The sequence below is a fragment of the Hyperolius riggenbachi genome, chromosome 3 (assembly GCF_040937935.1).
Source record: "Hyperolius riggenbachi isolate aHypRig1 chromosome 3, aHypRig1.pri, whole genome shotgun sequence".
Classification (NCBI taxonomy): domain Eukaryota; kingdom Metazoa; phylum Chordata; class Amphibia; order Anura; family Hyperoliidae; genus Hyperolius; species Hyperolius riggenbachi.
In genome coordinates this window covers 171371412-171387784 of record NC_090648.1, presented here as the reverse complement: position 1 = coordinate 171387784, position 16373 = coordinate 171371412, and the positions used below count along the sequence as shown (strand labels likewise).

At 41.7% G+C, this 16373-nt stretch overlaps 1 protein-coding gene across 3 annotated transcripts in view; it reads left to right on the top strand.

Moving 5' to 3' along the window:
* FES (FES proto-oncogene, tyrosine kinase) overlaps positions 1-12970 on the top strand; it is a 251416-nt gene extending 238446 nt beyond the window's left edge. For all 3 annotated transcript variants that reach the window (XM_068275262.1, XM_068275263.1, XM_068275264.1), the window contains 4 exons: positions 381-504; positions 4641-4798; positions 7961-8083; positions 10385-12970. In XM_068275262.1, coding sequence (XP_068131363.1) covers positions 381-504; positions 4641-4798; positions 7961-8083; positions 10385-10527 — 548 coding nt within the window. In that variant the 3' untranslated portion in view covers positions 10528-12970. The remainder of the gene's footprint in view (positions 1-380; positions 505-4640; positions 4799-7960; positions 8084-10384) is intronic.
* Positions 12971-16373: the final 3403 nt, after the last annotated feature.

Sequence of the window (16373 nt, the reverse complement as noted above, 5' to 3'; positions counted from 1 at the left end):
CTGTACAAACTAGTTTTGAAATAACAGTTGCATAATGAGGCAATTTTCAGACAGATCAGCGATGATTTTCTTGTCTTTGACAGCCGACAGACACAGCAAGCAGAGAGAAATCTGTGGGGAAATATCAATAGTCTGTTTGCAAAACCGTGTGCGAATACTATTATTCTCCCAAGATAAGCCTGTACTGCTGTTAGTGCCCCATAAGCTTAAACATGAAAGTTGATGCCTAGTGCTTGCTCAAAAGGCAGCTCTGGATTGCTGGATTGTGCTTGCACTTCAGAGCAGCCTATGATGATTATATTCAGCTTTACACTACATTATAAACATTATAAATCATTAAATGTACAGTTGATAAGTGTAATTATTTTTTTCTCCTGCAGGTGGCGACTTTTTAACATTTTTGCGGAACGATGGACCATCGTTGAAAACAAAGGAACTTATCAGGATGTCAGAGAACGCTGCAGCAGGGATGGAGTACTTGGAAAGTAAACGTTGCATTCACAGGTACCGACTGCATTTGCCAAATCAACGTCCATCATTTGGAGCAAATGTCCCTATTTTTGAACTAAATGCCTCGTTCCCTCTTTGCTCCTCAGATCTCCTGTGTTCTGGTCTTATGTATAGATTCCTGTATATAATTGTATTATTTAGCAACTACAAAGTATTTCTACTTTGCATTCATCTTAAATTCTGTTGCATTATTATTGCATTATCATATGTTTATTATAGCATGCAATATATGTATCTTATATTCTTAGAGAACCATTCACACCAGACCTGACAGGCTACATTGTGGTTATGATTTCAACTATCCAGATACTAACTGGCTTACTGAAGCTACATTTTCTAGTAAATGTCACATATATTAATGACACTACAGGATAATTACTCAATTTAAGTGGTGGCTGAGCTAATCAGGGCAAATGCTCTGCTTGCTTTTAGCCTTTTCAAATAGACCAGCTATTGGGGTTGCTTTGTTAAAGTGAACCGAGCACCATTTTTAGCACACAGGGCATCTCAATAGCACATTAAAAATGCACTACCCCACTTCCCTCCTCCATAGTAAGTGTTGGCAAATTTCCCTGACCCCTCATAAAAATTACTGCCAGGATAATCCCATCAAATCAGGCCAAAACAGCGCTGGATATTTGGCCGCCACCATAGGCCGTAATGTTGGGGCCCCTATGCCCATGATGTATACTCAGGCTCCACTAGCACAGGGGATTGGTTAAATGTGAATTTGTAGTGAGTTGGTGTCTATATGTGGCAAATACACAAAACATTTTGCCATTGCTCCTGCATTCAGCCCACAAGCCAAGATCAGCTGTTCCTTATTACTCTCTTTTTTTAAGGTGCGAGTTCTGTTTTGAACCCTAGATTGTTAGGAGATTTTGTACTAGACTTCGGGTCCATTCAAACCTACGGTTGCAAAACATTTTGCTTTGCGATTTTGCAGCAATTGTGATTGTCATTCAGTGAATGTGAATCGCATTATGCTTGTTCCAAAAATGGTACATACAGCGTGTTTGCAATTTCTGCAAATCGCAAGCGCTGCAGTGTGAATGATCCCATAGAGATACATTGTACTCAGCACTTGCTGATTGCTGGTGATCATCAAAACACCGGAAAATGCCTGAAAATGCCCCAATGTGCACAGAGTGCACTGGTCCAAATTCCCTACATACATCCTATATAATAATACCCCTGCTTCCCTGTTTCCTGCTTTGACCCTGTGTCTGTGGTTTGCGCTACTGCACATGTGCAGCCATTGGGACAGGGGAAGGAGAGGAGGCGGCGGGTGTGCGCACAACGGGCAGCCGTGTGGGTGCGCGGGCATGTTGACAGACATGTATTGGTGGTGGCAGTCACAAGGAAGGAAGGGAGGGGAGGGAGAATTTTCACACAGACCTAGAGCCCATTATATTAACAGGCTTAGGTCTACTAGTATTACTATAGGCTCCTTGGTCTGTAGTTATGCCTCTGACCATAAACTTTCTCATCCATTTCCTCAAAAGTGACAGCTCTTCAGTTGCTCCTTAGCAGCTGCCCAGACATGGATAATCTTCCTAAACGGATGATCCTGTGACAGCTACCTCATAATGGGAGGAAGAGGTTATTCGAGGTCACATCTCAAAACATATTTGATTCACTACTCAATCCTCTTCGGCTAATCAGATAAAAAGCAAAAAAAAAAAAAAAAAAGGTAAAGTCCTGTAGCCAGACTAGAGATACCACAAGGCTTGGCTTTGTAATTATTTAAGTGATCCTGAAGATATTTATGCTCTCATATATTATAATTAAGCCTCTTCTTGTACTTACCTGTATTTTTTACACTCATAAAAAAATCCTATAATGAGAGTGAGGATAGTCCTATGGGAAGCCAAAGCATTCCAAAAACCCTCAGTATATTTTGGCTCAACTCAGCCAGCAATAAAGAAAATATTTGCCTGCAGCAACATGACTTCATTATAAAACTTTGCAAAGTTAGTGGATCTGTAAATAAAGAAACTTCAGACAAGTGTTTCACCTGAACTCACCTCTCTGTATCCTGTGACAATCTATGCTACTGTTTCAGTAAGTTCATTACAGGCATCCAGAAAGGGCTTGTTCTTCCTACTTTGATCTGATATGTTGCTTTACAAGGATTTAATTCATTAATAAACCTTATATTTTATTGTTGACACTGCTTATTACTGTTGCTGTGTTTTTGGAGGCACCACTTTTTCAATAGCTGTTGGATTAGTTCAATTGGGTGCCCAGCCTTTCGGGCTAATGTAGGTGCCGCCATAGACCGCAATTAATATTTGAGACTATTGTCCGCTGGTTGCATATTTTGTGCAGCAGCAATCAGCTATTATATAGGTGAACCTCAGCATCATTGCTCAGCTACAGCGTAGCCCATCTTCGGCTATGGAATAATTGCAGCTATAGGTCGCTGGTGCTCAGGATATCTCCGAACTATGCGCCAACCGAGCTGAGTTCAGGATATCAGTACTGGAATAAACTAGGCTATGATATAGCTCAGCTCCAGTTAGAGCCTAGGTAGAGTTAGTATTAGGAGGTAGGGTAGGAAAGGACTTTGCTTCGAGAGGGAGAGGGAGGTTAGTGTTAGATGTCTAGATAGGGGTATGCGTAGGCAGGAGGTTTAGCGTTAGGCAAATAAATAGGGGAATTATTTCGGAGGGAGGTTAGTATTAGGCAACAGGCAAACTGATAGTGGAATTTCGATTATACAATAGTTATTTATTTATTAATTGTATTTATAAAGCGCCAACATATTATGCAGCGCTGAACATTAATTTAGGTTACAGACAATATTTAGGGCTGACATACAGCAATATGACAATACAGGAATACAAGAAAACCAGATTACACAGTACAGTATGAGTACAAGGTAATCCTTAGTCAGTCACTGGATGGGAGCATTAGGCAATGGGAGATTAGCACTGAGATGCATAGCATGGGTGCACAGTAATGGAGGTGCATGATCAGGGAGGACACAAAAGGAGGAGGACCCTGCCCAAAGGCTTACAATCTAGAGGGAGAGGTAAGGACACGAAAGGTAGGGGACCAGAGTTCAGGTGCGGGTTTAGAGCACTTGTGATCACTGATATTCTAACAACCAGCAACACCCGGCACCGAAATTAACAGGCATCATTACTATACATACTCCATCAAACTCCATAGGCCAGGACCGGGGGAGATAGCATAAGGGGGAGTTAGCATAGGCCCCTTTTACACTTAATCAGTTGCTCTCAGTTATAAATGAAACAAAACTGATTTTAAAAGTAATGCCCATGTTTTCCTATGGTATTGTTCACACTTAGCACGTTTTAACTGAAATCTTCTTCCCAATGCTCTGCTATGGAAAAAACGCATACAAACGCATACCAACGCGCACTAACGCATACCAACTGATTAAGTGTAAATGGGGCCTTATGATACAAGGGCCAGCATGTGGAATGAGAGCTGCAGCGAATGTGTGATTTTGTACTTGGAAGGCGTGTGGGAATGCACATGGAAGTAGGTAGCCGCTTACATGGCAATGTGGGGGACTCCTAGTTATGTCGGAACAACCACCTAGGTAAAGGGTGCATTGTCCAAGTACTGCTCGCTATGGAGATGCCGGAAATATCCCTGCATAGGCAGTATGCCCCAATGTTTTGTTTACATCCTGGTGTACACATAATAAAGCATTACATCAGTTTTCTGTTATGAAAAAGATCAGCCTGTCAGTAATTACTAGTCCATCCAACACGTTGGTAATAAGATGTGCATCCAGTGTGTGGGAGCTTATTAGGCTTCATAGCTCAAACACAGCACACAATCCTCCGACTTCTAACATAGTTCATGAACCTTTTGCCAATCATAGGTATCCTACACTGTGGAACACAGCAAACGTGTCAACAGCAATAAACAGCTTATTATTTTTATAAAATAGGTTAGAGAGAGTGAAAGCTAACTGAATTGGTTGCTGTAGGCACCATACTTTGTTTCCCTTTACGGCTTCTTTCTAACTCTCCTGCCGGTGTGTTGTTTGCCTCTCACTGTGTGGATCTGTTTTAGTGGAAACTATAGCAACTTAAATTCTCAGATATTTTAGATCAACGCTGAAGATGTCTGTCTGTCTTTCCTGGCAGAGATCTCGCTGCACGCAACTGTCTTGTGACTGAGAAAAATGTCTTGAAGATTAGTGACTTCGGCATGTCAAGAGAGGAGGCGGATGGAGTGTATGCCTCCACTGGGGGAATGAAGCAGATTCCAGTCAAGTGGACAGCACCAGAGGCACTCAACTACGGTACTGCTTTACACCATCCTCTACCCTGTGCTGATAAATAAGAGTACAAAAAGTCAGACGTTCACTAAATTGTTCCTGTTTTGCTTTCATGTCTGAAAATCTGAAGCAAATCTACTAGCACAGAAATACATTACAATTCATTTGAATGGAAATTGATCATTTCAGTTATTCATCACTCTGTAATATTTTGATCTGTAGTTATCTTACTTTTTTATTTTTTTTACAAGTCAATTGTAACTTGATCTGTGAAATGGTGTTGCCACACATGGATTGGAGTGTGATTGTTATAAAGGAAAAATAATAAGATTTAAAAATTAACTGGCACACCCTTCTTACCAGTTATAGGAAGGGTTTATGGTGTGTGTTTTGTGAGTTTGGGCTGGGGAGGTGTATCTGGCCTCATGATATTGCATATATACTTTATAGATTTGTTTTACAAATCAATATCATTGTTCTGTCTAATCTATCAATGTGTCATTGGTGCCTGCAAAACGAATTAATGTAGTCACACAGTCTTCCTAATCATAAGATGTGGAAAGGGGGAAGAAAAAGGGTGACTTGCTGGTGCGCCAAAATGGCCAGAAATGGCCCTGTAGCTAGATGGCAACATCACATCATTTAGTGTACAGAAATTTCAAAGCTCTCATTGGGCTTGATTCACAAAGCGGTGCTAACTGTTAGCACGCCTGTGAAAAGCCCCTTAGCAAGCCTAAAAGAGCTTTTCGCGCGCTAATTTGCGCCCGAACCGCATTGCGCGCAAAGTTATGCACGCAAAACTTTGCGCGCGTAAAGCTTTATGCGCACAGTAAACCTTTATGCGCGCATAACTTTGCGTGCGATTTCTTAAAGCTTTGTGCGTGCTAACTACTTAGCACCCTAGTTAGCATGCCCAAAGCCTTTAGGCGTGCTAACTAGGTTAGCACCGCTTTGTGAATCGAGCCCATTGTGTCATTGAAAAGGTGTAGTTTCGCTGTCATTAGGCTCTATTCACAAAACTTCCCATAAATGGCTTATCACCTAATTAAAGAGACTCTGAAGCGAGAATAAATCTCGCTTCAGAGCTCATAGTTAGCAGGGGCATGTGTGCCCCTGCTAAAACGCCACTATCCCGCGGCTAAACGGGGGTCCCTTCACCCCCAAACCCACCCCCGCAAACCTTGGTCGTAGTCTTGGTCGTAAATCTTCTCTTCCTGGAGGCAGGGCTAACGGCTGCAGCCCTGCCTCTAGTCGCGTCTATCAGACGCGCATCGCCGCCTCTCCCCCGCCCCTCTCAGTGAAGGAAGACTGAGAGGGGCGGGGGAGAGGCGGAGATACGCGTCTGACAGACGCGCGTGGGGCAGGGCTACGGCGGTTAGCCCTGCCCCAACCAGGAAGAGATCCCCCGCTGTAAGGAGGGGATTTGGGGGTGAAGGGACCCCCGTTAAGCCGCGGGATAGCGGCGGTTTAGCAGGGGCACACATGCCCCTGCTATCTATGAGGTCTGAAGCGAGATTTATTCTCGCTTCAGACTCTCTTTAATAAAAAATAACCTTTCAGGACATTTACAATCACTCAAAGTAAGCTGTTCCTGCTTTACTTAATTTCATTATTACTTTTCTTACCTTAATTATATTTTTGCTCTTTGGGAACCTAAAAAAGTAACATAGACATAGAAAACAGAGGAAAACTGTGAAAAAGCTTTGTGAGTCATGCCCAATGTTCCATTTACATGGTTAGTCTGTGCATGTCTAAATGCATCCTTGAATGTGAAACTTCTGTTTTAAAAGCCCAAGTTGTCCCTTTGTACACATTGGTCCCTATGTAATTAACTTTTTCTCCTAGGTGATATTTTCAAACTTGTCAATTGCAAGAAAAGAAAGCAAATAAGTTTGTTAGTACTTTTCACCTACGTTTTGGTACTTTTTCAATTGCAAAGTGCTGAAATGTCATTTAAAATAGAAGATGAAAAATTATCTCCTAGTAGAAAAAGCAGGAGTAAAAAGTGAATTGCATATGGGCCCCTGTCTTTTATAAGTACCAAGAAGCAATGATGACTAAAACTTTGACTAATGTACTAATTAGATGATCAAAGGAAATGTCTGAATGGATACACTGATGAATATGCTGTAAGTAGTCCACTTGTGTGGTACAGTGGGCCTGAACTCAGGACTTCCTCTCTGCTCTAAAAGATACACAAGCAGCATAATAAACTTTAAAGAAAAACATTTCTTTGTTACAGCTGATATACTGCAGATTTATTTCAGGATTTATATCTACTTCCTATTTTCATGGAAGCAGATATATTGTTAACATCCTGTGCTTTCAAATTAGCCTCTCCGCCGTGGCAGTCAGCTGATACAGCTGAGGGATCAAATTAAAACTTGCAATTAGACACAGGTGAGGGAGAATTAAGCTGTCTAAACTCTCTAAAGACATACAGGATGAATTTCTCTGTTTTCCTTCTGTCCTGTGCAAGAGTTCGGGTCCACTTTAAAGTCACTGGTGTAGGGAATGTAGAAATTCACCGCCTTCTAGTCCTGTACGATCCTCAGAAAAGTTGTCAGCTGCAGTAAATACACTAATCTAATATTGCTGTGTGTAAATTATAAAGGAATAAACAACTCTCCCACAGACAGCACAGAAGGCCAGAAAAACACAGTGGCCCTTATTCAACTGACTTTTTCACCTAAGTTTTCTCCTAGGAGATAATTTTTCATCTTTTCTTTAAAATAACTTTGAAGCACTCTGCAATTGAAAAAACCGATGAGCGTCGCGGCTGGCGGAAAAAGACCCGCAATTGCCCATGTGAACCAGCCCTTACACTTACCTCACCTGTTGCTGAGATTTTTTTCCCCTAGTTTTCTGAATTTTTAAACAACATAGAACAAAGTTATACAAGGCAAACGGTACAAGATACATGATTATGCGATTATGGGCTGGTTAGGTAGGCCCAGTAATACAAGTACAGGCTGCAGTACAGTGAAGGAGCACGCAGTCCTGTAGATTACACTAGGGAAGGGAGGACCCTGCCAGAGGCTTACAATCTACTTTGCAATGATCTCTAGTCCAGTAATGGCTTCTAAAAGCATAATACAAAGCTATGTCTTGAAGAGAGTGCATTTGTGCTTATTACTGCAGTGAAGACACTTGGTTGATCAAATTTGGATCTCTTCTTAATTCCAGGTCGCTACAGTTCAGAGAGTGATGTGTGGAGCTTTGGCATACTGCTGTGGGAAGCATTTTCTCTTGGGTCAGTCCCATACGTATCTATGAATAACCAGCAAACCAGAGAAGCCATAGAACAGGGTAAGTTATTTTTTTTTCTCTGCGTAGGAAGGGCTCACATTTGTATATATGGAAAATGCGCACATACTTCAGTATGGATTTTTCCAGACATCATGCATGTTCAATGCAGAAAAACATTTGCATTTTTCCATAGTAGGTAATGTAAAAAAAATAGACTAAATGTGCAAACATGCTGCAGGCTCTGAGTTTTTCCCACACACAAAAATTTGCATTAGATGTGCACAAACCTATTGGTTTACATGGGATGTTCTAATGAGAATTTGCATTGTGCAGAAATGCATGTGAAGTAGACAAGTGTGACCTCTGCCTGAGGCCTCTTCCACACAGGAGGCTGAAGGCGGTAAATCTGTCTGTCAGAAGCTCTACCTGTCAGCTATGCACAATTGAAGGTAAAGAGGCGCCCTGGTTGAAATAAAAGCATCTAAAAACAGCTTAAAATCGAGGAAATAATATGAGGTGGCTTACCTCAATAACGAAATCCTTGTATATGACAAAATATTTTTATTTAGCACAGGCAACGCGTTTCGCGGGTCCAAGCCCGCTTTATCAGGCCAATAAAAGTGCCAAATGAACAAGTCGATATGGCTAAGGGAGCCTCTACCTGTCAGCTGTTCCTGTGTGCCTACAATTGCTTGGAACCGCCCAGTATGCATAATCACGTGACCAGGGACAGATTTCCCATAAGGCACTGTAGACACGTGCCAACAGGCGCATGATGATGGAGGGGTATCTCATTCCCATCCCCTAGCGCCTCCCTCCTCCCCTAAAATGAGAGCTTACTCAACTGGCTCTCTGCATTTCACTGATGAAGGAGAAGTGAAAGCTGGGCCAGCCAGCACACTTGCGGTGCAGATTGGTGGAGGTTTGTGGGTTCCTGGAGGGCGAAGTCAGTGCCTATATAGGCTCCAGTGATGTAAATCCGGGCCTGTACGTGACATAACGGTGTACTTTGCCAACAGTAACTGCACCATGTTTAAAATACTGACCTGTGGGGTTACAAATGCTGCCATTCAGCTACATGAAAATAGCAGTAGGGTACCGTAGGTGCTCAGTGGATGGCAGATCAGAGGCTGCACTGTGCACTAAGCAGGCAGTTCAGTCATAATCTAGAAATTCAGCCTCCTCTCTTGCTGTTTAGAAACATTAGGCCTCTTTCACAGGGGAGGCTGAGAAGCAGTGAATGAATTGCCAGCAGCTCACAGGCGACGCGCTTGAAACTACAAGTCTCTGTATGTACTGTGATCACAGAGTTACTGCAAGCTGTTATTAAAAGTGCTTAATCTGAGTATAATTGTCATAGCTCCACTGTCTTCTTTAAGTACTAGAAATGTTGGGAAACAGTCCTATATTATTACAGTGTTTAATTATACATTACTTACTAAGTATATTTTTTATCGTGGAAGTAGAAGTATTAAGATGATTTTCTTACTGTTTCCAGCATGTGATTACATGATCCTTATGAATGAGACCCTCAGCCACTGTCTCCCCCAAGCATAAAATGTCCCTCCTGCCCGTGTGCAGTATAAATTCTCACCTGTCCCTCTCACACAACTCCTGGCCTACTCCTCCGCTACCCCTGTGTAGCACCAATCCTGTATGTGACATCACACGCACCACATGGTACACACACCACGTGCTGGCGCTCACGGTAACAACAGATACAGGGGTGGAGGCAGATGAAGCCGTGAGACACACCAGCGGGGAACAGGTGAGAATTTAAACTGCATGGGTGCTGGGGTTGGGGGGACTTTTTACACTTGGGGGGTGGCCAGTCGGAGGCGGCATCACTAGGCCAATTTCAGATAGATTTTACATTAATGGGAAATCGGTCTGTGGTGTATGGGCAGGCAACAGATTTCTCCCTGATCAGATTTGTTTAGAGAGGGATCTGTCTTATAGTCGATCTGCCCATATATCACCTGATGTATTCAGGGCTGTGGAGTTGGACTCGAGAAGTCGGAGTCGGAGCAGTTTTGGGTACCTGGAGTCAGAGGTTTTATAAACTAAGGAGTCGGAGTCGGATGATTTTTGTACCAAATCCATCGCCCTGTTAAGCATTAGACTAAGGAGTCGGAGTCGAGGAGCTGGAGCCATTTTGGGTACCTGGAGTTGAAGTCTGAGTCTGTGGTTTCATAAACTGAAGAGTCGGAGTTGGAGTCGGATGATTTTTGTGCCAACTCCATAGCCCTGGATGTATGGGCACCTTTAAACCAAGCACACCATTGTCATTAGGTAGATATTGATACCTTGCCTGATCTGCAGACTTCCCCTGTTTGAGAAGAGATTTCCTTGTGTTTGCAGGATACCGTCTGCCATGTCCGGATAACTGTCCTGAGGATATTCACAACCTGATGCTGCGCTGCTGGGAGTGTGACGCCAGAAAACGTCCAAACTTCAGCACTGTGCACCAAGAACTTGTTAGCATCCGCAAGAAACATCGATAAGTCCTGGTGATTCTGACATATATACCCTGCTTAGCAAGCTGAATAATGGGCAGTTACCTTACACAAGTTATAATACATAAGCTGATTGGACCCAGGAATGTAATAGAGCTATCTAAGGAGTGGTCTGTCTGCTCTTTTTAGATAATCAAATACAGTCTAATTTGCCCTATTCTGCATAGGTCACAAGCTGCGTAATGCGTTTATCCATAACATTCAGATTTCACCATTTATTAGTTTGATTACAGCGATGTAAAATCACCTATTATATTTTAAGTTGCTGCTCTTTGCACTGCTTTATGAATTGCAATGCTAAGGGTGGTCTCCAAAGAGGCTTGTCCTATAGGTACCGCTTATCTATAAATGGATATAACTGGATTGCTGTAAGGCACACAGGGGCACATACATTAAATAGATGTAAAATTGCCTGGCGCAGGCAGGACACTGCAATTTTACTGCTATGACAATTATGTAGCTTGCGTTGCGCAATTAGCGCAACCCATGCTACCTATATAATGCAGGTGTAGCTAGTGTAATGCACGCCATGCAAGTAGGGTAATACCTGTTACTCTAGCAATGCTTGTGTTACCTAGGTAACTGTGCAACATGTACTACATAATTGTTGCAAATAAGTGCAATTTTACCGCTCTTTAATGAATATGCCCCATAGCCCACTATCATAATGAAGAGACAACACATTGGTAATATGGTGTCACAGCAGCTGTGCCCTCATACATGTCCCTTAGCAGCCACATAGGCCTCTGTGATTATTGTTATTGCCATCTATTCATATCCATTAAAACTTTAATAACTATCACATCCTGCATCAGGATTGTTATTTAGAAATAGGAAACATTTTGGCATTTTATATGTATAACATGCTTTTATACAGTGGTTCCGGTTAATATTTTATGAGATATACACATGTAAAAATGTCTATGGAAAATCACTCTAGAACTTCTGCTTTGATGGGGTTTCAATAAATAAATACCAATGGATAAATATGTACTATATTGTGTTGTTGATTTGTGTTGTGATTTTCAGCCGTGTTCATGATTCTGTTTTATTATTTATGTTCCATTCCCTTAGATTACATTCTGCCATGGTGTTTTTTTGTAAATTATGATATACTGGAATACGTCAGCACTGAGTTCTGGCTCCATGTTATAATGAAAATTCGTTAACAGAAATATGGCTGAAGTGAACTTCCTATTTGTCCTAGGTCAGGGCCTAAGCAGTGAACCGGTTAGATGTGCATGGAAACCAAAGGGCTGTCTGTTCAAGCCAAGCTCTGTGAGAAAGTTTTATTTATACCTTTCTTACAGGCGAACAGCATGTACAGATTTTTATATTTTAGTTCTGAACAGTGCAGAAATGGTGGGAACTGCCTTTTTGTTATTTATTGCTTATTGCTATATCTGTCCCTATCTGGTAAAATGACCTTTGCATTCTGTTCTGACAGAAAATTGGTACAGCTCTCTATTAATGATATTAACAGCAACAAATAAAACATTTTGTACAGTAAGGAAGAGTTAGAAGTTACCCCTCCCATCCCATCCCGTCCCCACACACCCCGTCCCCACACACCCCGTCCCCACACACCCCGTCCCAACACACAAACACACCATGGCCACACTTGATCTGCCTTTTCTGATCAATGTTCTATAAAATGAGCAAACATTGATCAAGAGGCCCTTACATTTCAACTGGCTGTCATTATATTTTGTCTTTTTTTCTATCAAACAAGAAAAAGTTCATTGAGCATTTCATAGCATAGTAAAGCAACAGGATACATCAATGTTGTATCATGTACTTTGGCAGTTGAACAACATGTAAAATATGCATTATAATGAAATATGTTTTATATCTAATCTATTGATAACATTTGTGTTTTCAATACCGTATGTTATCCTTTAAATATTTTTTCCCCTTTAAGTTGGGTTGAGATTTACACCGCAACACCCTACTTATATTTACTTGTATTATTAGTATTATTATTATTATTGATAAATAAAGCATCAACATATTCCGTGGCACTGATACAATTATTCTGGTAATACACTGCCTAATTAGGCAATATCTGCCATGTGAAAGAAAAATACAATTGTATAGTCAGAGAATCTGCGCTAATGCCCATACACATAGTCACCAGCAGGTCTGATGTCATCAGACCCACCGGCCGGGAGGTAGCGAGCACAGGTACCAGGATAGCGAGATCCAGAGGCAATTAGCCGCCACATCGGAGGAATAGTGAGCAAGCGGGACGCCACAGGGAAGCCACTAGTATCGGATGGGCAGCAGCCGGCAGCAGTATTTGATGAGCCTTTTAAACACTGTAGAGCATGTAGGTGCGTTTCATACGTGTAATGAGAAGCTCATTTTTTAGATTGCTATGCAATGGTTTTACTGTTATGTGTTTTTTATGGATTAAACTGCTTTGAATATCGATAGAAGTCTGATTGGTTTATCTGATGCAGCCTTGAGGAGAGTAACAAAATGCATGATCCACCTGTAAACCTGAGGGGGTTCAGATCCGGACAAGATTGTGAAGGAGAGCCCAGCAGGATTGATACAGAAAGAAACATGCAATGTATTTCTTCTACTGGACTCAATGCTTTTAAAAATGAATATAGCGAAAGTGATCACAAAAGAATTCCCACGGGAGAACCATTTTATTACGTTTAAAGAACACTCTGTTCTGCTCTAGTGAAGGGGATGAGTGAGAACATTCTATTATAAGATATATCACCTTCATACTGAAATAATGAAGGCTATAAAGATAGCCAGTAGCTGCAGGGTAGAGTGAACTATGTGATACAAAATAAACAAAATAACTTCAGAATAGCCGAAGTTTCATGCACTCTGAAGAAGAGATTACATGGAAAAATCCTATATATAACTTTGATGGCCTTTGAGAAGACACAGCTTAGATGTGAAATTCATCAAAGACGGAAACACAGCTGCAGTTGGTGTTATAACACAGTATATCCAAGATACATGCACTGTGTGGTTACCGAGGGATCGTATCATGACAACATCTCTATGGTGACTGCATGTGCTAGTAAAAGTGTATCCATGTGAAAAATCACAGGCCCTCATTTACTAAGGATGAAAAGACAATATGAATCAGCTGTTATTAGGTGGGAAAGTTTGCCAGTGTTGTGTGGATCATATCACAGACAGTAGATATCACAGAAAAGGTGTACATGATGTGGAATTATGAAAAAAAAAAAAAAAACATAAACAAAAAAAACAACTTACCGTTTTCTATACCTTGACATCTCATAGCTCCTATACTTCACAATTACATATAGCAGCTATGATTTTTGACTAGCTGAGTCATTTCTATATAGTATATAATGACAAATCAAAGTTGCGGCTGTGATCACCAAAATATTTGTCTAAGAATTTCTGTATTTTAAAACCTTTTTGTTGTTACACATGAAGGTAGAGATGTATTAAGGTGAAATGGGGCCCCAGGCAAGTTGTTGGGCCCATCCTTGATGGCATCTTGCTTTATTGGTGAGATTTGTTGGGATTTAGCATCTATCAGGCCTCTAAACTCTCACCAGGCCCTTGGCAGTTGCCTAAGATGCCTTGTGGGTGATCCAGCTCTCCATGAAGGTAAAGTATAATTATATAGATAACTCACCTCCACCGAATATTGAGAAGTATCTTCCACCCCCAGCACTCCTCATACTCACCTACAGAGATCTGAGTGGACTCTACTAGTCCTCGCTGCATCAATGTAGAATTCTTGGAGTCTGAATTCCACCCCTGTTCCTGGTTCGCCATACCCAAGGCCAATGCCCTGAATAAAAAAACATAGTTTGCGGATGACAGCCACAACACCCCCCCCCCCCCCCCTCCAATAGTGGCAAAGGAAATGGGTACGCACTCCTAGAATGAAGGAGACTGGGCTATGATGCAGCTACTCTCCTCCAGAAGACATTGGAGCCCTGAAATGATCATCACTGGAGGTTTGGTAGAATCTTGTAAGTAGAGGTGTGATTTTGTAGAAGGGAACAGAGGGAAAGTATATTTTGTGTGGATGTCGCTTTAAGAACAATACACCCTCCCATGTAAGTGTATAAATTACAGCCTGTGTAATGAGTTTCATGTTCAGGTGATGCAATTATGCTTTGCATTAAGGTGATGCAATTATGCTTTTGAGTGTAGAGACAATCTTCAGAAATAGCTCATCTCATTCATTCTTTGCCTGAAGTAAATACCATCCTTACATACACATTTCTGTGTATTTCTTCACTTCATTTGGACTTATGAAGTTCTTAGTTGGCCATTTGCACTCCTACAGTGGCTTGCAAAAGTATTCGGCCCCCTTGAAGTTTTCCACATTTTGTCACATTACTGCCACAAACATGCATCAATTTTATTGGAATGCCACATGAAAGACCAATACAAAGTGGTGTACACGTGAGAAGTGGATCGAAAATCATACATTATTCCAAACATTTTTTTACAAATAAATAACTGCAAAGTGGGGTGTGCGTAATTATTCAGCCCCCTGAGTCAATACTTTGTAGAACCACCTTTTGCTGCAATTACAGCTGCCAGTCTTTTAGGGTATGTCTCTACCAGCTTTGCACATCTAGAGACTGAAATCCTTGCCCATTCTTCTTTGCAAAACAGCTCCAGCTCAGTCAGATTAGATGGACAGCGTTTGGGAACAGCAGTTTTCAGATCTTGCCACAGATTCTCGATTGGATTTAGATCTGGACTTTGACTGGGCCATTCTAACACATGGATATGTTTTGTTTTAAACCATTCCATTGGTGCCCTGGCTTTATGTTTAGGCTCGTTGTCCTGCTGGAAGGTGAACCTCCGCCCCAGTCTCAAGTCTTTTGCAGACTCCAAGAGGTTTTCTTCCAAGATGGCCCTGTATTTGGCGCCATACATCTTCCCATCAACTTTGACCAGCTTCCCCGTCCCTGCTGAAGAGAAGCAACCCCAGAGCATGATGCTGCCACCACCATATTTGACAATGGGGATGGTGTGTTCTGAGTGATGTGCAGTGTTAGTTTTCTGCCACACATAGCGTTTTGCATTTTGGCCAAAAAGTTCAATTTTGGTCTCATCTGACCAGAGCACCTTCTTCCACATGTTTGCTGTGCCCCCCACATGGCTTGTGACAAACTGCAAATGGGACTTCTTATGCTTTTCTGTTAACAATGGCTTTCTTCTTGTCACTCTTCCATAGGAGCCAACTTTGTGCAGTGCACGACTAATAGTTGTCCTATGTACAGATTCCCCCACCTGAGCTGTAGATCTCGTCCAGAGTCACCATAGGCCTCTTGACTGCATTTCTGATCAGCGCTCTCCTTGTTCGGTCCGTGAGTTTAGGTACACGGCCTTGTCTTGGTAGGTTTACAGTTGTGCCATGCTCCTTCCATTTCTGAATGATCGCTTGAACAGTGCTCCGTGGGATGTTCGAGGCTTTGGAAATCTTTTTGTAGCCTAAGCCTGCTTTAAATTTCTCAATAACTTTATCCCTGACCTGTCTGGTGTGTTCTTTGGACTTCATGGTGTTGTTGCTCCCAATATTCTCTAAGACAACCTCTGAGGCCGTCACAGAGCAGCTGTATTTGTACTGACATTAGATTACACACAGGTGCACTCTATTTTGTCATTAGCACTCATCAGGCAATGTCTATGGGCAACTGACTGCACTCAGACCAAAGGGGGCTGAATAATTACGCACACCCCACTTTGCAGTTATTGATTTGTAAAAAATGTTTGGAATCATGTATGATTTTCGTTCCACTTCTCACGTGTGCACTACTTTTTATTGGTCTTTCATGTGGAATTCCAATAAAATTGATTCATGTTTG